The following is a 22,209-nucleotide window of genomic DNA, read 5'->3' as shown; positions in this document are numbered from 1 at the left end:
AGGCCCCTGGGTTCCACGAGATGACCTTCCAGTCCATCAACAAGTGCGATATCGACGTGCGTCGCGACCTGTACGGGAACATTGTGCTTTCCGGCGGGTCCACCATGTTCAAGAACCTTCCTGAGCGCCTTGGGAAGGAGATCAGTAACCTTGCGCCCTCTTCGATCAAGCCGAAGGTGGTTGCACCGCCGGAGCGGAAGTACAGTGTGTGGATTGGCGGCTCCATCCTTTCCTCCCTCACCACCTTCCAGACCATGTGGATCAAGAAGAGTGAGTACGACGAGGCCGGTCCGAGCATTGTGCACAACAAATGCTTTTAATATCGTGTTTTTTTAGGGACGAAAACAATAAGTGGTGATTGCGGATTTGTTTCTTTATTACTTGTTTTCTTTTTCTGTGTTGTATAATTTAAGCGCTATATGTTTTTTTTTGCTTTTCTTTTTTGCCATTCGCTCTGAATTGTTGTTGTTTCTCTTTGTTTATTTAGCTGACAATTGCCTTTCTGCTGAGAGTATGCTTGTGGGTGTTTGTTGCATGCGGCGCACAGTTGTGTATCTCTTTGTGTGTGCCTTCCACTGTCCCGCCATGTTTTTATTTGAGTCATACTCTTTTTTTTTTTGTGATTGCCGCAGCCTTCTTTTTTCTCTTATAGTTTTTTCTTTGTGCTAAGATTGCTGTAACGATGGAGGCGCAGGCTGCGTGTGAGCGCAGTACCGAAAGGTCGTTTGAGACGCAGTGCATAACGGATGACATCGCCGCTGTGCAGCAGCCACAGCACGCGGGTGCAAAGGAGGGTTCCCCCGTGGCTGCGTTTCATCTTCTTGGAAAGCTGAAGGCTGTTATTAATGAGATGGTGTTTGCGCTACAGGGTACGGCAAGCGCGCTTTCTGTGGACGACTGCATCAGCGTCATAGAAGAGGGGCTGCGGGCCCTGAAAACGATTAAGGTTGACCGGAGAATTGAGTGTCGCCGGCAGTTGAACCTGAACTCCACGCGCCTGGGCGGCGCCTCGCCGACAAGTCGCGAGGTGGACGACGGCGATCACGCCGAGAGCGAAGCTGCGGTGCCGTCAAGTCTGCAGCAGCTGTGTTCACCCAAGAGCAAAAAAGTTTCTCCGAAGCGGATGGCCAGTGAGTGGCAGAGACGCGACGAGGTTGAGGCGGCGCGGCAAGCCTCGGCTCTCCGCAGTGAGGAGCGGCAGCGCAAGGCGGAGGAGCGGCGGCTGGAAAGGCTGCAGGAGAGGAAGTCAAGGCTGGTGGCCGCCGGGGAACGAAGCTTTCAGGCTAAGCAGCGGCGTACGCAGGCCGAGGAGCGGCTGCGTAACGACACGCTGGAGCGGCAGGAGCACGGGGTCCGCCGCGTCGAGGAGGCGCGGGAGCAGACGAAGGAGCGTGCCAGGCGGGGCAATTCACGGGTGGAGGAGGTGCGACTTAACTACGAGCTGCGGCACCAAACGAAGGCGCTATTGCTTGATCGCAAAATGTCGGAGGTCGAACACAACCAGGAGCAAAAGCGGGAGGAGCTTCAGCGGATCGCGCAGGAGCGCAACGAGGCCATGCAGGCCGCCGCCGAACGAAGGCGAAATCTCAGCCAAGAGCGCATTGAGCGACAGCAGCAGCGTGAGCAGCAGCGGCGGGAGAACGTCAGACGCCTTGAGGAGCAGAAAAAGATCGAAAAGGAATTGAAGGAGCAACGGGTCGAAGAATGGGAAAAAAGGGCGCAACAACGGCAAAGGGATGCATGCGCAGAGGCGGAGGCGCGCAGTCGGAAGGCGGAGGAACGTATTCAACAAAGTGCCCAGTTACGGGAGGAGAAACGAGAGATGTTGCGTCTGAAGCTTGTGAAGCAGGAGCAGAAGATTAGAGAGGCGCGCCAGCGCAAGGAGCGTGAGGCCGACACCAAACCTACCATCCAGGAGCTCATGCCGGTTATTCCACCACAGGAAGAAGATCAATTGGCGCAGAAATTAGCCAAGGTGGTGGCGGCCACTGCGCGACAAGGGAAAAGTTATATGGAAAACTATCAGAAGGAAAGTACCACCAGTGCAAAGGACTTAAATCGAAGTAAGTTGAGATCGATCATCAGTCGACTGGGCCCAAACACGGCACCTGCCTCACTGGTGCAGTGCCGTCAACCACTTCATGACCTACTGGCGATGGCGGAGTTCGCCGACACAGATCATGAGTACGTGCGCTACTTTAACGCCTATGAGAGTTTAACGCGCGTGATGATGGATGCTCGCCGGGCGAATGACATGGTGACTTTCCGCCTCGCCTGTAATGCGCTGCTGCGCTTTCTCACCGATGCGCAAGAGGGGAAACAGCATGTTCTGGTATTTATTCGGTCGGGAGACCTCGCCCCGCTGTTAGTCTGCATCCGTGATGAAATAAAGGGTCTAAAGCGTCACAGTCACTCCATCCCACTCACAGCCTCACTTGAAATACTACAACTCTGTTTTGAACGCATTGGCATAGATGCTCAATCAAATGTTAAACTTATTACGGTTCGGGATCAGTTATTGGCCGATTTGGATGCAGCATGCATTGATAAGTACTGTGTTGCCGTCTCGCGGGCATGCACGGGTGAGGAAGATTTAGAGGTTGTCTACAGTGCGACCCGATTAATACATTCCCAGGTTTGTATTTTGAGTAAAAAGAAGGGTGATTGCCCTGCTGTATGGTTTCGCCAAGTAGCATGCGCCTTCTTTACTCTGCTTGAGAATATATTGACGCCTGATGGATGTCCTTTGAGCAAGACGAGCCCATTGCTCAGTGCCCGGCGCATCACAATCGTCTTTGTCGTGTTCCGAGTCTTAAACTCTCTTGCACGTTGGCGACTGGAGATTTTACAGGAGGTGCTACATGACTCTCCTATTGACAAGGCTGGCGCGAACGTTCACGTAGACCCGAAGGTTATGTCGGCGAAAACAACAAATGTGATCACACAAACCGAACTGTTCCACGTGCTTAGTGGATTCTTCGCCTATGTTGAGGCTCATGCCGATTTGCTTGAGACTATTCCTGGCGAGAGTACTACTGGGGAAGGTGTGCATGGGACCTTCGCGAACGCATTGAAGTTTGGCGTGACGCTGCAGCAAATCCCGCCTTTTCCCGCCCCGCAACCCCCAAATAGCCCCACGGCAGGGCTAACATCCGCACAAACTCGTCAATCCTACCATCTACGGGCCGCACTCCACGAATGCCTTCTTCTTATTGGCTACCTTTGCGTACAGGACAAACAGATTCAAGGCATGTTTGCCTGGGGAAAGGGTAAATCATTACTCTCCAGAATTCTCTCGGCCTTACCGTTTCAGTACTTTACTTCCGCATGTCACATTCTCTACCCCACCTTGCTTGCCATTCTTGTGGACACGGAGGACAACCTTACCTTGGCGAAGGGGGAGATGGACATTAAACCACTGCTGGGCCTCGTCGAGGAGGAGTACCAGGCGCTTCCGAAGAAGGCCAAACTCTACGCACTCCAGCGACACGCGGAGTTGCATCCAGTGCCCAAGGAGGGACAAGAGAAGGATGTTCAGCCTCCGCGTTGGGTTGATCTTCTTGGCGGCGACGACGATGATTTTTTTATCCATAAAAACATTACACCAGCACCCACCCCCGCAGCAAAGGTGCATCCTCTTTCCACACCAGAAAAGGAGAAACTTTATAGACAGCTTAAAAACCCGGCGCTGACGCCCTCAGGGTACTTCCGGATTGAACGACGTTTTCCTTTGGCTCTTTGGCCGTCTGTGATGGAGCAACTAACGAGAGTGGTCAAGGAAAGCAATAAGAGCGAGAGTGATAAAGCAAACTAAATGCCCGCCCCCTCAACGAAGATGAGGTCAATTCTTTATTTCTGCATCTACATCTCCCAGGTACTATTATCCTTCTCTCTATCTGTCTGTCTCTCTCTCTCTCTCTCCCTCTCCCTGTGGGTCTCTCTCTAGCGTCCTGTTTATTAATGGAAGTTCGCTTTCCGCGAAGTGGAGCTGGCCCGTTTTCTCTCCCGCCCGCTGCTGCGGACTCCAAGCGAACGCAACACGCGGGCGGACCACAATATTTGCTCTGTTTTCTTCTGGGGTTTCCTTTTCTCTCCTTTTATTTGTTTGGGCTTCTTCGCTTTCTTTTGTTTTTGCTTTCTTTCCGTTTTCGCCGGCACTATTTCAACGAAATAGAACTAAAATCAATACGCGCGTCACATTTTTCCCCAACGTGTATTGTTACTGTTCGGATTGTGCCAACAGTTCCTCGTAGGATAGCCTCATCCTTGCCAGGAGTGGAGAGGAAGAAACAAAAAGCGGATTCTTATATAGAGATAAAGCGAACTTCTCTGCGCCATGTTTCGTCGTTCCTGCCGCAGACTTGGTCACCAGCTGATCAAGGAGCCGATGGGGCATGAGGAAAACACCTTTGCTCGTGGGCAACGAACGATGAGGAATGCGTTGAATCATGTGTATGCGGTGGCTGCTTTCTGTGGTGTGGGATGCGCCTGCGCCGCATGTACGCTTGTATCGGCCATGAGGCGTCCTTACCGGTGTGTAAACTCCAAGGGTGAGTTGAGGAAGGATTCTTGTCCGACTATGTGGTGGAACTATTGAGCAGGGAGGCATTAGTTAATTACTTAGGGGAAGGTTGTTCGTGTGGTGTGAGGTTTGTTTCTGCGCGAGAGCGTGCGTGTGGGTGCCGATAGTTGTTGTTGTGGTTGTTGTTTTTTTTTTAAGTGGCGCCACTACACACTTGTCTAGCTGTCGCTTCGAATTTAGCAAAGGAAACAGAGGAGTGCATCTAGTTGAATACTCAGTGGGGGGGGGGCAAAGATGAAACAATTGTGGATGAATTTATGTTGTTGTGGGTGTTTTTTTTGTTGTTGTTGTTCTTTTTTTTTGCCACCATGGTACTACGCAGCTGTAAATGTGTGTGCACGTGCCAGCGGCATATGGAGTCATGCTGCCTGCGTGTTTGCGTCACGACGGTGTCCTCAACGCAAGCTGTCCTCAAAGAGATTCCAGCCTTCGCTCTTCCCCAGAATACGATTCTGGCTGCCTTTCTGCCCTTCTCTGTATCTATGTCTATCTTTGCCGCCTCCGCAGGCACGGCTGCGTAACAGCAAGCGGGATACCATGCCCCTTCGCCCAGTAAAACCGTCGGCAAAGAAGGGCGGCAAGTCGACACGCGCGCGACACATTGCGCCGCGCGAGGTATACATCAGGGCTTGCGCGGAGGCTGGTCTGAGCCCGAATAGCGGCGTGATGGACCTCCTTTCCCTTTACCAAGAGTCTGCCAGTGTAGAGTCCATCGACGTTAGCCGCAACTACTTGGGAAACAAAGGGGTCATTCCTCTGCTGGTCGTTGTGGATCGATGCAACAATCTGCGCGAGGTCATCCTCAGCGAGAATGGTCTGCGGAATAGTGCCATTGCTGCACTGTGCAATTCTGCTGTAAAGCATCCCTCTCTGAAGAGCATTGACCTCTCTGACAATTATATCAGCGAGGGCGCTGCTGTCCAGCTTCAGCGGCTTTTGGAGGATAATCCCAAGGTGTGTGAGCTTGGGATAGACAACACCAAGATTGATGTAGAGTGGCGTCTGAAGCTTCGTGACCTCGTCCGAACGAATGCTGCTGCTGCTGCCGCCGCCGCCGCCGAGGCCGCCGCCGCCGCCGCCGCTGCAGATGCAGCTGCGAGTCAGCAGGATGTAACAAAGTGACGTGAGTGAGGCAACTGAGGGAAGAAGGAAGAGGAGGCAGCATCAGCGGCAATAAGATACACCTCTTTTACTTTCCCCATCTCTCTCTCTTCTCTCTCATTGCGTGTGTGTGTTTGCACAGGTGGGATTGCTGCTTCACATTTCTCATTCCTCGTTTTTTTTTCACCGTGTTTCCGTGCATTGTGTGTTTGTGCGGATCTGTGTGTGTGAAATGTGGGCCTGTTTGGGCTCTGGCATAACGACACTTCGTCTGGCGTTGTTGTTGTTTTTTTTTCTTCTCTCTCTCTCTTTTATCTTTGCCTGGGCTCATGCACTGACGCACCTCAACGTGTGGTGCTAGGTGATGCTGTCACCGAAGCGGGTTAGGCTAGATAAGCCGATAGCGGCGGCGCACAAACGTATATTTGCCTTTCTTCTTTGCGTCAATGAGGAGCGCGGCATTCGTGCAACACTTCGGGTTGCTGGTGGTTGGGTGCGGGATGTCCTGCTAGGTCTCCACTCACAGGATATTGACATTGCCATTGAGTCTCCCGATTCGAGGCATGTCTCCGGGGAACTCTTTGCGCGTGAGGTTGCGGCGTATCAGCAGACGATGGGTATGGCCTCGCGCACGGTGAGCGTCATCCGAGTCAATCCGGAGTTGTCCAAGCACATTGAGACCGCAACGGTGTGCGTGTACGATACTCCCATCGAATTTTGTGCATTGCGTCATGATGAATACACGAGGTCGGACTCACGTATTCCAGAGGTTCGACCTGCCACCCCACTGGAGGACGCGCTGCGTCGAGACTTTACCATCAATGCACTCTTCTACAACCTGCACACGATGGAGGTGGAGGACTACACGACTGGTATAGAGGACTTGCGGCGTCGTGTGCTGCGCTGCCCGCTGGACCCGAGCGAGACCTTTACGGATGATCCGTTACGTTTATTGCGCGGAATTCGTTTTGTGGGTCAGTTGGGTGAACTGGAATTCTCACTTGATGATTCAGTCATGTGTTGCGTGAACAAGGGGCTCCTTGAGAAGGTCACGGCGAAGGTCTCACGCGAGCGTATTGGGAAGGAGTTGGTGAAGATGTTGTCAGGACCCTCGCCTGAAAGGTGTGTGGACCTCCTTTTAAAGATGGGCCTTCTCCAGCACGTTTTGCTGGCGGAGCTGTACATGAAGAGAAGCCAGAAGGGCAAGTTCACCGCAGAGGTGGAGAGAATAGAGTATTTGGCTCCCGAAGACACCGCAACGGACGGCAGCCTTGCGAGCCTTGTGGCGCTAAATCGCACACTGACGCCTCTCTATTCGAGAAGCGACTCCCCATTGCTTCTATCGTCACCCTCCGATAAGTTGGTGGCCGTGCTCTTTCTTCTCTGCTTGCCACTCTACCGCGGCACGCCTCGGGAGCAGCTGGCGGAGCGCCTCTATGCGTTGTGTGTGAATGGGCTGAAGTTGCCACTCACCTCCTACAATGCCTTGCGGCGCATGATTGAATGCCACAAGACTCTTCTCCAGCATCGACTGGACATGCGCGGCATCACCAGTGCGGGGGTGACGGATGCAGCGAAACTCGCCCTGTTTGAGGGATTGAGTGACCTGAACGACAAGAGAATGGTTTCGTCCGCGTTCAAAATTGTGCTTTCCTCCTACTTGCTTCTTGAGCAGCGAAGTGAGCTTTTGGGCTGCAGCGACGTCGGTGCAGTGGCCGGCATCATTAGCGATGTGTGGTCCGCGTTGGAGCGGGAGTCGGGCCTGCTTGACGCCATGACGCGGCCGCTGCTGCTCAAAGGCGACGAGCTCTCCAAGCTCATCCCGCTCGACCCCCCACAAATCGGACCCGCACTAGTGGTGCTCCGAAGGTATGCGATGCTTCATCCGCAGGCGACGCGTGACGACATGATCGCGTGGCTGAGGAAAGAGAAGGCCGCACTGTAGTCGTGGGTAAACGTGTTGTGAGGAGGACACCAAAATGAGGCAGTTGAAAACATTACCACTGCCATTAAGAGCGGGAGCGCAACGGGGAAGACTGGTGGGGAGAGAGATGGAGAGAGAGAGAGAATTCGAGTGGGAGGTGCAAGTCCGTGTTGAGTCGCATCCATGCGTGTGTTGCTGTCGTTCTGGACGTGCACAAGTGCGCACTGCATTTATGCTTTCCTTTTTTTTTGGCAACTTTTTTTTATTCATTGTCAATTACGCATAAATGATTCACAAACTTCCACGCAAGGTTCACCCCCTTTCTGTGTAAAGAGCGTCGCAATTGCCCCATGAGCGCCATCGCCCTTGCGCCATCCACACAGTTCTGCTTGGGCTCCGGCAAGAAGCCGGGGTACGCCCGCGTCGTGGCTTCTCGCCGCTTCGCTGCCGTGGGGGCGAAGGAGCCGGAGGTTGCAGCGGTCTTTCTTGACGAGAAGAAGAACACGCTTCGTGTGTGGCGTGAAAGAAAAGGCGTCGCAACACTGCGAGGAGCCGGAAAGTACGCGACCCGCATCATTGACACGGCGAGTGATGGTCTTTTCACCGCGTTGCTTTTTCATCATGACAAGGGAAGGCGCTTGGGTCTGGCCATTGTGCAATTCAGCCCGTCCAGCGCGACACACCTAGCTGGGGATCCCGTAGACTACAGCGATGACCTGGATGCCCTTCTCACACCCCTGGTGCCGCGCGAAAAAAAGAGCGGCAAAACAACGGCGCAGCTGCAGATCCGTTGTTCAAGCCTAAAACTGACGGCTTCAGGTCTGGTGGTGAGTCTGCTGGTCATTACCCGGGCTGCGGAACTCTACCTGGCCATTGGTTCCATTGGGGCAAACAAATGGAAGTGTTTTGCTTTGGATGCTGCATTTGGCACGTATGCGGCGCTCTGTATTCAAAGCGATCGTGTCGTTTCCGTGCTGAGCTGTGCGGTGGGGCCTCCGGTCGACCACGCGATTGCGACAATATCCCCAACCGTAGAGTTGGCGCTATCAGTCTTTGAGGCGACACGTATGGCCACCGACGATAACGAAAAGAAGAGTTCCTTGCCCGCGCAGTCGAAAGGAGTTTACTGCTGCGTGATGCTTCGTGAAGCCATCTTTTCGCTGGATGACGGCGACCCAACCATTCGAGTCTGTTACCAGAGCCAGCTCTTCCACCTGCCCGAACGGGAGAGCGGTGTCTGCGCAGCACCCCTCTGCCGCATTTACGCAGACACTGAGCAGCGGCGCTACGCCGTCGTTGTCTTGCTCACCTCGCAGAGTTACTTGGTGCACCTGCGGCGATCCCCCTTCAATATGGAGCTGATCACCGGGTGCACCAAAGTTGGGTTGCAGAGCCTCCCACAGAGCATGGTGTGGCTAAGGCTACCGCACCCCTCGCGGCCAGAGGGCGGGTTGCACATCGTTCTTGTACTTTCACAGGACTACCGTCTTTATGCCGCAGAGGTGTTTGGAAGCGCCATCGACGTGGTGGTGAAGAAGGGAAGCAACACGGTTCACTTTGCGCCTCCAGCAAAAAGTCGTTTTGGCAGCGACTACATGGTGGAAAGTTCCACCGACTCCCCATGCCTTGTGCGGGTTGGGGAGACTGAGCTTCTTTGTTCCAACGGACTTCTGGCCGTGGTGCTGCGGGTGACCGCACTTGCCATTGATGGGGATATGCCGCGTGAACTTCTCTTTCCCTTGACCATAGACAATGAAACTTCAGAGAGGCGGGTCACGACGCTCGTGAAAAGCCTGTCATGCATTGAGAAGATGTCGAATTTGGGCCGGTGCGAGTTTATCCAGCTTGCGTTTCAGCAGGTTCTGCCGCTGCTCCGCTTTGCCGGATCTTCTCAGCATGAGGTGTTTCTGACCCAGCGGGTGTTTCAGGCGCTTTTGAGTGCTGCCGCCCCAAAGTCGGCGTCGGATTGGAGGACAATGTGGGGTATAACTATGCTGCTGCAGAGGATCCTCTCTAGGCGGGATTTGGACAACTCCGTCGTGTACACCGACATTTTTTTTATCCAGCTGGTGGCGGATTACGTCCGTTGTTGCAACGGGACAGTGGATGAACAAGAGCAGGCAAGTGAGTCCCTCTTAAGTGTATTATCGGATGAATTAAGATGTGCATGGAAGCGGTTTATGCAGCAGCAGGATGAGGATGTCTCTTTTGTGCTCGATAGTTTGGCAGAGCGTGTTTCTCTTGTTATACTTGCGGAGGAATGCGTGCGCCGCATGGTGGTGGTCTCCACTTTGTCAAACGGAACGCATGTGGTCTCTGTGGGGGACCGCGTGTCTCATGTCATCCACGCCATCGCAACTGCCTTACTGGCTTCCTGCTTGGAGGTGCCGGTGTACGTCAACAAGGATGCTGCGGGGCGAGTGGTCTGTCAAATGCACCAAGTGGGAGAGACCTCGCTTTTTCTGCCGCCGTCTCCTTTTAAGAATCGCACGGCGCTTGAATACGCCCTTACACTCTCTACAGACCTTCTTTCGGTCACCTCCCCAGACACACACGCGGCTTTGTGTGCCAGGGCGCTTCTTTCCATGCTTCTGGCGAGGCGATATCATGTCGTCTCTGCCTTCCTTCAGATTTTCACAGTCCCCTTGACGGAGTACTTGATGCCGCTTGGGTCAATTTGCGACAATTCCCAGCTTCTCACGGAGTGCTCGGCGGCAACCTTTCTTACCGAGTCCGCACTCTTCAAGAAGCTTCTCTCCGAACCTGCACCGTCGGACGTTCTTTGCGTTCTCTCTTCTGGGTCCTTGCTTGACGACTACTTCAACACGGAACTTTGGCGTTGCGCAGGGAATCTTCTCAGCAATGATACAAAGGCCTTCATTGTTGCCGCTGTCATTCACGCGATGACGGACCGGCTGATTGCCGCCCAAAACAACTACTCAACGAGTGTGACCAAGGCGCTTCTGAAGGAGGGGTTGGAGAATCCGCTGCAGGAGGAGGCCTCGGTGAAAGCGTGCCGAAAGAGGCTGAGGATCCTTCTGGAGCGACTTGAGCATGTTTGGGCCAGTGTTGCTCCATGGCTGCCGTACAAGGTGAAGGACATCTCAAGTAGCGTGCTCACCACCAACGCCGCTGTGCAAGACGGGGAGCACGACGGAGAGACGATCTGTTGTGGTTCAGTCGTCTCTCGCACGTGTGTTCTGTGCTTTCGCCTATTGGCCCTAATTGGGTATTCGCATCGCACAGAGGAGCAAATCACGGAACTGACAAAACAAGCGGCGGGTGACACATCGATTCTCGTTCGCGTGGCACTTTTGCTGCTGCAGGCCATTGAAAACTTGAAAGGGACTGCGCTGCCGGTTGAGTCTCTCCAATGGCAGTGTGTGGACCTCGCGGCGACGGCATTGCCGATGTGCACCGGTACACCTGGCCTGGCTGGATTCCTGCGAGAGATGCTTAAACAGTCAGAGGCCTCCTTGACGGTCGTTACTTCACTTAAGCAGTACTACTACGCTGTCGTGGGCCGTCTCACGGAGGTGTCGCAGGGGGGCGACGACGGAACTGCAGGTGCCGCCTTCCACGAGCTGCAAGCGCAGATGACGCTGCAGAAGAAGACCCCTCTCACGACCAACAAAGCCACCACGTACTTCCGTTGGTCCAAGTGTGGCGGTGCCGATGTGCCTGAATGGCCGAGCAACCACAACTTGCCCTCTCGCCGCTATTTGATCAACACCGAGTGGGTGGACAAGATGTGGCCGATTGAGTTTACGATGCATTCCCTTGAGGAATGTCTTAGCCGTTCACAGGAACGTATTTGCGACCGCAACGCCACAATAGGTCCGGCTGAGGGAGAGCCCTCGCCGCAGTTCTCTTACTCACTGTTCCACCAACTCTGCAAGCTCTCTCCGCCGGTGCGCAATCATGCTTTGATAGCCTCCACTGAAGCGGTAGCCGCAGGGGTGAGGAAGCGTGAGAGCAGCAGCCCTGTTCAAGGGATTCGACGCACCGGGGACTACGTGGCCCCTTCCCGTGTTGCTGTAACTCCCGTGGATGTCGCGGCGTCAGCGTTGCGTCGGAAGCTGTCACCCGAATCCGAGCCACGGCCGGCGAACTCCCCTCAGCTGACAGGGGGTAATGCTGCCTTGGCAACTGCTGCATCGACTTCGTCTTCTCCGCCGGCACGAGCCGTGCAATCGCCTTCACGATTTTTGGCGAACGGTGGTGATATTGGCGTCGCTGCCGCCGCGGCTGCGGCGTTGTTTCCACCCGAAAGTGTTGCCTGGTGGGAGACGGACGGCGTGCTTGACGAGGCTGAGAGGCGGCAGCGCGTCATTTGGGAGACGCTGCAGGACATCAAGCTTGAGATCACCACCACCGCCACGTCCTACACAACAGCAACAAGTGAGGGCGGGACAAGTACTCCTGGTGAGCGTGACCGAAACTTTTCTTCGCCGTGTTTCTCGCCTCGTCGCTGCAAAAAGCATCATGTGCAACACTACCGCTGCGCCAAACACCGAGCGCATGGGACCCGCGTCAATGAGAGGTACCGTTCGGGAGCAGATTCGCGCCATGGAGATACGCGTGTCGGGAGGCAGTTACCAGAAGTAGTTTCGCTGGCTGCAGTCAAGGAGGGGGCGCCGCTGAATGTGAAGCTTCTGCAATTTCAGAATGTGCTTCGACCACCAGATCTGCCATCTAACGTGGCCCCAGAGGCGAAGATGCAACTTGTGCAGCCACGAGTTCCAGAAGGCACAAACGAGGTGGCACCGCCTCAGCTTCTCGTTCTAAGGGCACGACCACACATGCCCCGCGTGAAGTTGTTCGTGTTGAGTGGAGCTGAAAGCAAAGACGTTGTGGTGGAAGGAAACAGTGCTAGTGTTAAGAGTGCTGCAACGGATCTACCGTATGGCTTTCTTGCAGGGTCATCGTCGCCTCTGCAGGCGTTGGCGCCACCAAGCTTGCCACCAAGTTCTGTGTTTGTCAGCCCGTCGCCTTTGCTGACGCTCAAGGTGCCGGTAAGCGCAGATGCAATCCAGCGGGAACCGGCCCCCCAAGCCGTGGGGGCGCGCCGACTGCAGGAAGAGAACTGTCGAGTGGGAGGCACGGAGGAGTCGTTGGGCCCTGCCCCTGCTCCCACCACGAATGTGCCGGGCACTCCTGTTCCATCCACAGTGCAGCTGGGCGTCCCCACAAATGCCACCGTCCCTGCAGTAACGTCGACTTCCCCTTGGACGCTGCCACCGTTTGCTTGTCGCGAGAGCGCCGGTGGATTCGTGCCGAGTGGCGCTGTTGCGCCGGCTCCAACGAGTAGCGAGGAAGTGGAGGTGAGGGAGTCAGCAAAACCACCGGTGCCGTCGGCGCCGGCAGCATTGCAGCCCGCCCTTGCAGCGGCCGAGGGGAAAACTCCTGCTGTGTCTGCGTTGAAGGAGCCGGTTCTGTCACCCTCAGAAACGGCCGCCTTTTACAAGTACGTGGACGAGCTGAAGGCGGCAGGCAGTGCTGCCGTCCCTGTGCCGCTCCCGCCCCAGTTTGTAAAGTCTTCGCCTGCGTCAACGCGGCCCGTCACGCCTACTGCAGTCGCCCCAGAAATTCATGAGCCGCAAAAACAACAGGAACGCGATGTTATTGGGGCTGTGAAGCAGCTACTCGCTAAGCACGAGGAGCAGCAGGCGAAGCAATTCAATGGTGTTATTGAGGCGCTTCGAACATCCACGCAGAGACCTCCTACGCCTGCGGTGTATGCCCCGGCTACGGTGCAGCAGCCGCAAGGGTTAAGCGCAACGGAGCAGGCAGCGTTGGTGCGCCACACGATTCAGCAAAAAGACAAGCTTTTGATGATGAACCAAGATCTACTGGACCTTCATGCGAGGGCTGAGCGTCTTACCGCAGCTCCAGTGAAGAGCGAGACCCCATCATTTGTTTCCCCACGCACTGTGGCAGGCTGTGAGACGCCGCGTCAGATAACACAGCCAACGATCCCTCTGGCTGTTCCTGTGCAGTTGGCCACTACGACCCCTGCAATAAAAAGTGAAGTTGCAACCATGTCTTCCGGCGTGCAAGTTGGTGCAAGCGGGAAAAGGATGGAAGACGCAGGCACTATGGCGGCAACCCCAGTCACGCCCGCAGCCACAGCAGCAACAGCAACAGCAACAACAACAACAATGCCACCTGCGCTTCAGGCGCTGGATGGTAACCGCGGCGAAATGACGAACAGCGCTCCGGACCCTCCTTCTGCTATGAGCATCAACCGTAGTTTGTCAAGTCTTTACCAAATAAACGCAGAGCTGTTACGCGTTAATACCACAGCTGGTGACATGGAACGAGCCATTCAGGAGTCAAGAGCCATGTTGAAAAAGCACGCTTCACTGGGTACAGCATACTCGTCTGCTGTTGAAGGGTCTTTAATGATGGATGCCATGCGCCGGCGAACCGCTTCTCTTGAGCAGCAGCTTACAGTGCTGAACTCCACTGCGGCAAAGCCCCCATGTTCGGCCAGCCAAGGCAGGGAAGGGACAGAACGGTGGCACGCCCCCTCCGAGGTGGAGGGAATCCCTGGCAAAGATGTGTTCATTTCCACCACCGTGAAGGGTGACATCTCCAGGCAGGGCAACGGGGGGGCGGCACGGGAGACCTCGCCGCCTCGTCAGTTTGCCTTCACAAGTGAGAAGGTTGAGGCTGATTTCGATGATTTTTCGGGTTTCACCCCGCCGGTGCCTCCTCCCGTTACAAAAGAACAAGCTGCCGGGCATGTGTTTCAGTCCCACACGGAGGAGGCTCTTCGGAAAAATTCGCTTCCGGTTAGCGCCAGTACCACGGAGACGCCAAGGGAGGCGTCGCACGCACTGACTTTTCACTCACGCGCGGCGGAGGCTGACCCAGTTGGCCGTGATCTATCACCGTCAGGGGGCAGGCGGGGCAATTCGCTGCAGCGCCGCACGGGTGCCTCGCCCTCGAGGCCGGTGATGGACTTAGCCCAGATCTATACGGCGGCTGATTCCTCCTTCAGGCAGCTGGCGGCGAGGAGAAGCGTGACCCCTGCCAGGACTCGGGCGAGGGCCACTTCGCCACCCCAGCGCGTACCGGGTCGATTTTCCATGTATGTGCCAACTGCCGCCGCAAGGAAGGCGCGGCGCGCGAACAGCAGCTGCAAGAATACTTCGCCGTCTCCCGACCCACACTCCTGCTCAGCGTCACCCGAGGCGGACGCGGCGACAACGACAATGGCAATAAAGGCTGTCAATGCCGCAAAGAGGGTGACGAGAAAAGCCCCCTCATCTAGCAGAGACAGCAAGCGACGGGAAACACTCGCGCTGCACACATCTAAGCGTCTTGCAGAGCTTAAAAGGGCCTTTTTATAGAGTAATAGAATAACTGAGCAAAAACAAATTCCTACAAAAAAGAAAAAAAAAACAATGTGGGAAAAATTATGACCCACGTATGTGTCTCTTTGACTTTCCCTCGAACAAAAAAAGAAAGACATGATGAGTTCTGTTGTGGTTGTTTTTCCTTCAGTATTTTGTATTTTGTATTCATTTTTAATATATATATATATATATATATATTTAATGGGAAGGGGCGGGGGATGGCATAGTCATGTGGTGTGTGAGCTTTGACTTTCCTCTTGTTCTTTTCCTTCACCGCCGTTCTCCGCGGTTGAGCGTCCTTTGCTTTACTTTGTTTCTCTTCCTTTTATGGGACCCCCATCAGTTAAAGGCTTGCACGGTGAGAGTGCCCATTAGTGAAAGGTGGTTGTCAACTGCATTTCTCTGGGTGTTACTCCGGTCTCAGGAATAATAGTACCCCCACACACCTACACATTCACACCAGGAGCTCGTTTTTTTTTCCCCCTTTGTTTCCCATCTTCCTCCACTTGTTCGCCACACAGACGGTACCTTTTTGCGTGGATGTACAGTCAGCAGTTTCCTCAGAATGGCCTGTATGGCACGCCCAACGTGATGCCCTACCAGGGTGTGATGCAGCCGCCGATTCCTTCCCAGGGGGCGGCCCCTGGCATGCTGTCAAACTACAACAACAGCCCAAGCCGTGGCGGCTACGATGCCTCACAGGCGAATCGAAATGTGGGACAGCGTCAGCAGTCGCGTCAGCGCAATAACGAGATTGGTGAGGTGAGCCGTGTCATTCATATGCGCAACATTACCCCCAACGTGACGCAGCTGAGCATTCAAAACCTTGTTCAGAACTTTGGAAACATAAAACACATTGTTATGCTTCGTCAGATGAACCAGGCACTCGTAGAGATGGAGTCCACCAAAAGCGCACAACAGTTGGTGGACTTCTTTCGCCAAACCGGATACGCCGAAATTGATGGCCGACGCGTGTACATCCGCTACAGCAATCATCAGGAGCTTACTGCGACTCAGCACACAAGCAAGACACTACTGGTTTCTATGTTTAACACCCAGTATGACGTTTCGGCTGCGGCGCAAATCACACCCATGATCGTGTATCAAATCTTTGGCAATTACGGTAGCGTGCAGAAGATTGTGGTGCTGCCGAAGAATGAGTCCAGCCAGAGAAACCACAACCGTGTCCAGGCGCTGGTGCAGTTTGACAGCAAGGCGACCGCGGAAAACGTGAAGAGCATCCTGCAAGGTCAACCTGTGACAATCGGCGACACGGTCACTTTTACCCTCGACATTCAGTTCTCGCGCATGGACGACATAAAGACTAGCAACCCTGCCATATCACTGGTGATCAACGAGGAGGGTGTTCCCCAGCCCCCACCGCCGCAACCGCCACAACCGCCGCAGCAACTGCCACACCCGTCCCAACAGCAACAGCAACAGCCGCCGCTGCCGCAGCAGCAGCAGCAGCAGATGCAGGGCGGGAACATGTACCCAGTTATCCCGCAGCAGTGGAACTAAACGGGGTGGCGTGCGCGTAAGAACGCGGAGAACTACGCGCAGGGGTAGAAGAGCGACTGCCGTCCCGCGCGAGCGGGAAAACGACACCGGGTGCGGCAGGGCCTAGGCTCCAAGGAACGGGGGAGGGAGAAAAAAGAAGACGAGAAAAAAAAAAGAAGCAGAAGCAAAGAATAGACGGGGTAAATAATACAGCTCCGTGTTCACCGGGGAAACACGATGAGTCGGTGGAAAAGAGAAGTGACGGGAGAGGCAAAAAAAGAGAAGCGAAAAAAAAAAAAAAATGGACTCGGGTTCATTTTGCCGAAAAGAAGAAGGAAAAGAAGCAGGAACGGAATAAACAATCAAATGAAAAAAAAAGAAGGAAACAGGAAGGGAAAAAAAGTGCAACGAAGAAAATTGAGGAAAATTACTCAGTGGACATGAGGAAGATGAAAGGAAAGAAAAATGAAGCAACGAAAAAAAAAAAACAAAAGAGGAAACTATATAAGAAGTTCGCAGCTGAAGACGGGGGAAACATTTAAGGCTATTCGCGGAGAATTCAAGCAATTACTGCCATTTTAGTTGACCCCCAAATGAGAACTTATACAAGCAAAGTGTTTTGCGCGGGGGGAGGGGGTGCGAACGCCGCCCAGACTTAACTGCACACAGGTTTCACTCCTTTCCCTTTATCCCCTACCCGCACACATCCTTCATGCTTCTTGCCGCTCCGGCACTCCTCCCTCGCTTCCCACCCGCGCTCCCACCCCTTCCTTCCCCTGTTCCTTTCCATCCCACACACTTTTTCGATACACTAGAGCTAGTCGGCATCAACACGCAATGATGGAAGCACACGTGAACATATGCGCCTACCCACCCGCCCACTCTACTGCGCACAGACGCGCGAGCACACACACACACACACACACACAGAGCGAGAGTGCGTGTGTGTGTGTGTGTTTATTCCCTGCACTCTCTTTCTCTCTTACTCTCTTGAGGGACGTGTACGAGTTGTCCGGAACCCATGAATAGTGCAATTTATTCCCACTTTGTTTTATTTGCCATATTACCAGTGTTTTGCGACGTATTTTTTTATTTCGCTTTTTTCATATTCGTTTTTTGTTTACCCTTTCTTTCTTTGCTTTTTTAAATTTTCATTGCCTATAGTTTTGCCTCTGGAAGCGTTTTATTATGGAGTCGCGAGTCAGTATTCCAGCGACGCTGGTGCAGTTTCTGATGCGCAGCCAGCCGCCCAGTAGTCGAGGCGAGTTCACGCTCCTTATGACGGCTATTCAGACCGCGGTAAAGGTCGTTGAGAAGCATATTCGTTCGGCTGGAATGCAGGGTCTCTTTGGATACCTTAGCGACAACACTGCCAACGCGACTGGAGATACGCAAGCGAGGCTTGACGTGATATCAAACAATGCATTCAAGGCTTATTTGTTGTCATCAACGGGGGTTGCTTTTCTTGGTAGTGAGGAAGAAGAGTCCCTTGTGTTGGTGGAAGGGGATCGTCAAGGAAATTATATTGTTTTTTTTGATCCACTCGACGGAAGCAGCAACATCGACGCAAACATATCCGTTGGCTCCATCTGGGGCATCTGGCGTGTGCCTGCGGAGATGAAAATCGCAAACATGGAGGAGGCCACTGCAGTACTAAAGCAGTTGTCGGGAAAATGCCTTGTGTCGGCTGGTTACGCCATGTATGGAACAGCCACAAATCTGGTGCTAACTACCGGGTACGGGGTGGATGGATTTACGCTGGACCCGACTATTGGTGAGTTCATTCACACGCATCCGCACATCACACTTCCAGCATCCCGGCCTATTTACAGTGTAAATGAAGGAAACTTTCGAAGCTGGGAGCCATGGTTCCAGAATTATTTACATCACATTAAATCGGAATCAAAGGATGGGTACACTGCACGCTACATCGGTTCAATGGTTGCTGACGTTCATCGCACACTGCTTTATGGTGGTATTTTCTGCTATCCTAGTGATCGCAAACGACCAGAAGGAAAGATACGCCTCTTCTATGAGGCTGCCCCGATGGCGATGCTTGTGGAGCAGGCTGGCGGTATAGCCTCCACAGGCAAGGGCCGTGTGCTTGATGTGGAACCGAAGGCGCTCCACCAGCGCGTGGCTGTGTACATGGGTAGTAGGCATGAAGTGAATTTGTGCCTCTCATTTCGGCAGAGGGAAGAAAAGAAGCCTGGGAGTAAGCTGTAAAAATGCGTTTAGGGGGCACGGGTGGAGAAACTTGACGACCAAGAAGGGGGGCCAAGTGGGTGTGGAGTACATTGAACGCAAGGAAAAAGAAAAAGAAATAGCAAAGATGAAAAATGAAGAAGGGTAGTAACTGCGAGTTAGTATCAAAGATAAAGATAGGAACAAAAAATGTGGTGAGTTCAGGAGCAAAGGCAAACAAGGAAAAAAAGAGAGAGCGGAATAAAGAGAGGACTATGTTTCCCAATTAGTCTTTTTTCTTTATCCTTCCACGCCTTCTTCACTTCTTTTTTTTAAACACTTTTCTCAAAGCTATTGCACACGCGTTTTTATTTGTTTGTTCTTTTTCCCCGTAGGGATGAGCGGGCCTTATTTTCCTTTTTTTTGTTTTATTCGGTATTTTTAACTTCATATTCGCTGTTGTTTTTTGTCGTTTTATGTCTTATTCTGCTTGTATGTACCAAGACCCGTTTTAGAAGTGGGAGTAAGGCAAGGAAAAAAAATTCGCGTTGGCGGTTACAAGGAGAGAGACACGCGTCGTACTTGTCTGCGCAGTACTAAATGTTGTGTCACTCGCACCGTGACCAAGGGGACGACCAAGCAAAAGTAGTAGCAAACCCATATACTCATAAATGCATGCATATATGGGAAAGGGGCCTCCGTCAAAAAAAAAAAAGGCTGTTAATTGATGTCTGAGAGTATTGTGAGATACGCTGCCGGCGTTCAACGTCATCCATTTCTTTTCCAGTTTGGAATGCGGTGTTATTATTGTTTTTTTTGTTTTACTTTTCTTTTTTTGTTCTTGTTGTCTTTCTAGACAGCTTCTCTTCTTTGCAAAATAGCATGTCAAGAATAGCGTTTGCAGGACGGAGGCGGTTCATCAGCCCCTTTACTCGGCTCAGGGCCTGGTGGCTGGGCATCGAAGACGTGGAGTTGCTTGCGCGGTACGGCGAGCGGGGGCTCTTTAGCACACTCTGGACGGAGTGGCGCGGCACTATTATTGTTTTGGCGTGCTCCACCGTCATCTTGGTCAACCACGCGCAAACAAACGGGGCCAATGAGATTTTGGAGAATATCGAGCTTAACCGTCGACAGTACTACAAACGTGACTTTGCACCAGAGTACGTGCCGAACGCACCGCAGGCAGTGTATGATGGCCCAAAGGGATATGCCTATCGCGACGAGGCGTCTGGGTTGATGCTGAACGCCGATAACAAGTGGGTCTCCGATTTGTCACGTGAGGAGCGTCGTCAGCGACTCGAGTCGTTGGAGGTCACACCGGCCATGGTTGAGGCCGCAAAAAGGCTGCGGCGTAGTTCACACTATCAGTGAGGTTGCATGCACGGGAGTGCGAGTTGGAGAAGGGCCGAAGGAAGGAGAGAAAAAGAGAGCGAGAAGAAAAAAATGAACGTGGTAAGGCAGGGTTGTGGTGCCTTTCATACAATACTTTCTGGCAACATATTTTTTCTTGCTACTAGCATTTTATATCTGCACCGCTCCCTATGTCGTTTGTCTTCAACCAGGCTAGTTGGCCGTTTGTGAACACCTGCGAAGGGGTGGGGGCAGTAGCCTGCAGCGGGAAAAGGGCACGGGGCGAAGCGGAAGGCGTCGCTGATGGCAGGGCGCCAGGTGGGAGACGGGGCGCCGGTGGTGCAACTGACCCCCGGCTCAAGTACCACACTTGTCCACTCCAGCCCCACTTCTGGACGCCACTCCCCGCCGCAGTCGGGAGTCACTGGGGTGCCCCCTACACAAGTCGCCGTGCAAAGTGGTGCGGGTACGTGTACACAAGCGCTTGAGGCTAATAAGCGGGCGTCGAACAGCACCTTGAATCCCGTGCCGGTTGAGGCAAGACGACGTGAGCTGAAGGATCGCCAGGGCGTTAGGCTGCGTATTGCGAGCAAAAAAAAGCCAGTGGCGTCTGAGAATGTGGCAGATGAGGCTAAGAACTTGGTGCGAACGCCGAGAGAAGAAAGTGTTCCTTCTGCGAATACGCCCGACGCGTGGCATGCGAGCACTGAAGAAGCAAGTGTTGCAACTCCATTGCCCGCAACAATTACTTGGCATGACTACCGGCGAAGTTCTTCCAGTGACAGAAGTGAAAGCAGCGATGGTGTCCCTCGCTACCAGCTTCCCTCAGTGGAGGAGAGGCTGCGCATCATAAAGGAGGAACGGATAAAACGGCTGGAAAAAATGCAGGAGAAGGTTGCGATGGAGAGGGCGGGAACCATCGCGCCACGACCAGCCACGCTAATAAGAGTCAATCAAGGCCGATTCAAAGCCATCGTGGGGCGCCAACCTCCGACCGCCAACAGCAGCAGTGCACCACTTCCGATTCAGGAACGCTCGGCTGATCGGTCGCAAGCAGAATTGCCCAGGAGGGAGACGTCATTGGTTGGCTGTGAGGTGGCGTTGGAGCCGCGTCTGCCAGTCGTTTCCCCCGACAAGGCACAACAAGCGGAGGAGGAGGAGGCAACCGCTCCACTATGGATAGAAAAGGATGAGTAACTGATTTCACTTTCTATATCTTTTTACCTCTTATATACATTCATCCATTTCTCTCTTTATGCAATGGAATGATATTATGTTTGCATTTTTTGGAGTCCTGACAAGGGCTAATACAGTTGTTTCATCGTATGAAGCGTGAGTCAGAGTTGTCTTCCGCTGTTCCCTTTACTACGCCTGTTTGCTTGTTTGCTTTTTCTCCTGCTTCTGCCAGAAGGTCCTTCCAGGAAGGACCTTCGTCATTCATACGGAGGCAGAGTGAATTTTTGCTTTGCTTTCGTTTAGTTTCTTGGCTGTTATTTAAATTTTTTTCTGCATCTTGTTTTCCACCCAAACGAAAAGGTATAATATCTTTTGTTAACTGTAGTACTGCGTCAGCAAATGCGACGGGCATTGGAGCTGTTGCCTGACTGCGTCCTTCGCCGCCCGCTGGCAGCGTCGACTACGACATGCATCTTGCGGCGGTTTCGGACTCAGTCCGGGGTGGCCGCTGAGGCCGAGCAGGAGGAGCTTGAAAAGGACAAGGCTGCATTGAGAAAGTACTCGATTCTGGCGGGCGTTGGCCTCTTGTGCGCGGGCACACTTTGGTATGGCTCGAGGCAGGCAAATCGGCGGTACTTTGGCTCCGAGGGCAGTGCGCGGGTAAACGTTGAGACGCGCGGTCGACCGGCACTTGGAGGCCCCTTCGTTCTTGTGAAAACTGATGGCGAACCCGTCACGCAGGCAGAGTTTTTGGGTTCGTGGACTTTCTTTTACTTTGGCTTCACGCACTGCCCGGAGATCTGCCCAGTGGAGTTAAATCGCATGTCAAAAGTGGTGGACGCCGTGCGGGCACGACGCCCCAAAGATCGTATTCTCCCGCTCTTCGTCTCCTGCGACCCGCGGCGGGACTCGCTGGAGGCCATCGCAGAGTACCTCTCCGACTTCCATCCGGACTTTATTGGGCTTGTGGGGACGCCGAAGCAAGTGAATGATGCCTGTAAGTCGTATCGCATCTACTACTCGCTGCC

The 22,209-nt window shown here is 53.5% G+C and overlaps 10 protein-coding genes across 10 annotated transcripts, besides 11 other annotated features; all 10 read left to right on the top strand.

Annotated features, from left to right (window-relative positions):
* Tco025E_01456 (actin) lies at nt 1-320 on the top strand (the record flags this gene model as incomplete). Its single annotated transcript, XM_029368394.1, has 1 exon — nt 1-320. A coding segment is annotated over one exon (320 nt), but the record flags the coding sequence as incomplete, so codon positions are not given.
* Nucleotides 321-682: 362 nt separating this feature from the next.
* Nucleotides 683-3,814, top strand: Tco025E_01455 (uncharacterized protein; the record flags this gene model as incomplete). Its single annotated transcript, XM_029368393.1, has 1 exon — nt 683-3,814. The coding sequence occupies one exon, from the start codon at nt 683-685 to the stop codon at nt 3,812-3,814; it is 3,132 nt and encodes a 1,043-aa protein (XP_029231512.1).
* A 73-nt stretch (nt 3,815-3,887) lies between these two features.
* Nucleotides 3,888-3,944: a sequence feature (GA-rich).
* Nucleotides 3,945-4,688: 744 nt separating this feature from the next.
* Nucleotides 4,689-4,715: a microsatellite.
* Nucleotides 4,716-4,840: 125 nt separating this feature from the next.
* Nucleotides 4,841-4,884: a microsatellite.
* A 235-nt stretch (nt 4,885-5,119) lies between these two features.
* On the top strand, nt 5,120-5,704 carry Tco025E_01454 (cAMP-dependent protein kinase regulator; the record flags this gene model as incomplete). The annotated part of the gene is made up of 1 exon (XM_029368392.1): nt 5,120-5,704. The coding sequence occupies one exon, from the start codon at nt 5,120-5,122 to the stop codon at nt 5,702-5,704; it is 585 nt and encodes a 194-aa protein (XP_029231511.1).
* A 79-nt stretch (nt 5,705-5,783) lies between these two features.
* Nucleotides 5,784-5,802: a microsatellite.
* A 245-nt stretch (nt 5,803-6,047) lies between these two features.
* On the top strand, nt 6,048-7,628 carry Tco025E_01453 (putative tRNA nucleotidyltransferase; the record flags this gene model as incomplete). The annotated part of the gene is made up of 1 exon (XM_029368391.1): nt 6,048-7,628. The coding sequence occupies one exon, from the start codon at nt 6,048-6,050 to the stop codon at nt 7,626-7,628; it is 1,581 nt and encodes a 526-aa protein (XP_029231510.1).
* Nucleotides 7,629-7,727: 99 nt separating this feature from the next.
* Nucleotides 7,728-7,751: a microsatellite.
* Nucleotides 7,752-7,957: 206 nt separating this feature from the next.
* Nucleotides 7,958-14,965, top strand: Tco025E_01452 (uncharacterized protein; the record flags this gene model as incomplete). The annotated part of the gene is made up of 1 exon (XM_029368390.1): nt 7,958-14,965. The coding sequence occupies one exon, from the start codon at nt 7,958-7,960 to the stop codon at nt 14,963-14,965; it is 7,008 nt and encodes a 2,335-aa protein (XP_029231509.1).
* Nucleotides 14,966-15,145: 180 nt separating this feature from the next.
* Nucleotides 15,146-15,172: a microsatellite.
* A 339-nt stretch (nt 15,173-15,511) lies between these two features.
* Nucleotides 15,512-16,492, top strand: Tco025E_01451 (RNA-binding protein; the record flags this gene model as incomplete). Its single annotated transcript, XM_029368389.1, has 1 exon — nt 15,512-16,492. One exon carries the CDS (start codon nt 15,512-15,514, stop codon nt 16,490-16,492), a length of 981 nt encoding a protein of 326 aa, XP_029231508.1.
* A 251-nt stretch (nt 16,493-16,743) lies between these two features.
* Nucleotides 16,744-16,773: a microsatellite.
* A 603-nt stretch (nt 16,774-17,376) lies between these two features.
* Nucleotides 17,377-17,400: a microsatellite.
* Nucleotides 17,401-17,408: 8 nt separating this feature from the next.
* Nucleotides 17,409-17,428: a microsatellite.
* A 231-nt stretch (nt 17,429-17,659) lies between these two features.
* On the top strand, nt 17,660-18,697 carry Tco025E_01450 (fructose-1,6-bisphosphatase, cytosolic; the record flags this gene model as incomplete). Its single annotated transcript, XM_029368388.1, has 1 exon — nt 17,660-18,697. The coding sequence occupies one exon, from the start codon at nt 17,660-17,662 to the stop codon at nt 18,695-18,697; it is 1,038 nt and encodes a 345-aa protein (XP_029231507.1).
* A 79-nt stretch (nt 18,698-18,776) lies between these two features.
* Nucleotides 18,777-18,819: a microsatellite.
* A 637-nt stretch (nt 18,820-19,456) lies between these two features.
* Nucleotides 19,457-19,509: a sequence feature (A-rich).
* A 28-nt stretch (nt 19,510-19,537) lies between these two features.
* Nucleotides 19,538-20,026, top strand: Tco025E_01449 (uncharacterized protein; the record flags this gene model as incomplete). The annotated part of the gene is made up of 1 exon (XM_029368387.1): nt 19,538-20,026. One exon carries the CDS (start codon nt 19,538-19,540, stop codon nt 20,024-20,026), a length of 489 nt encoding a protein of 162 aa, XP_029231506.1.
* Nucleotides 20,027-20,308: 282 nt separating this feature from the next.
* On the top strand, nt 20,309-21,202 carry Tco025E_01448 (uncharacterized protein; the record flags this gene model as incomplete). The annotated part of the gene is made up of 1 exon (XM_029368386.1): nt 20,309-21,202. The coding sequence occupies one exon, from the start codon at nt 20,309-20,311 to the stop codon at nt 21,200-21,202; it is 894 nt and encodes a 297-aa protein (XP_029231505.1).
* A 378-nt stretch (nt 21,203-21,580) lies between these two features.
* Nucleotides 21,581-22,207, top strand: Tco025E_01447 (cytochrome c oxidase assembly factor; the record flags this gene model as incomplete). Its single annotated transcript, XM_029368385.1, has 1 exon — nt 21,581-22,207. A coding segment is annotated over one exon (627 nt), but the record flags the coding sequence as incomplete, so codon positions are not given.
* Nucleotides 22,208-22,209: the final 2 nt, after the last annotated feature.

Source organism: Trypanosoma conorhini, assembly GCF_003719485.1.
Source record: "Trypanosoma conorhini strain 025E chromosome Unknown Tco_14.4_contig_00047, whole genome shotgun sequence".
Lineage (NCBI taxonomy): Eukaryota > Euglenozoa > Kinetoplastea > Trypanosomatida > Trypanosomatidae > Trypanosoma > Trypanosoma conorhini.
The sequence above is the reverse complement of the archived record's forward strand: the minus strand, read 5'-3'. Positions and strand labels throughout refer to the sequence as shown.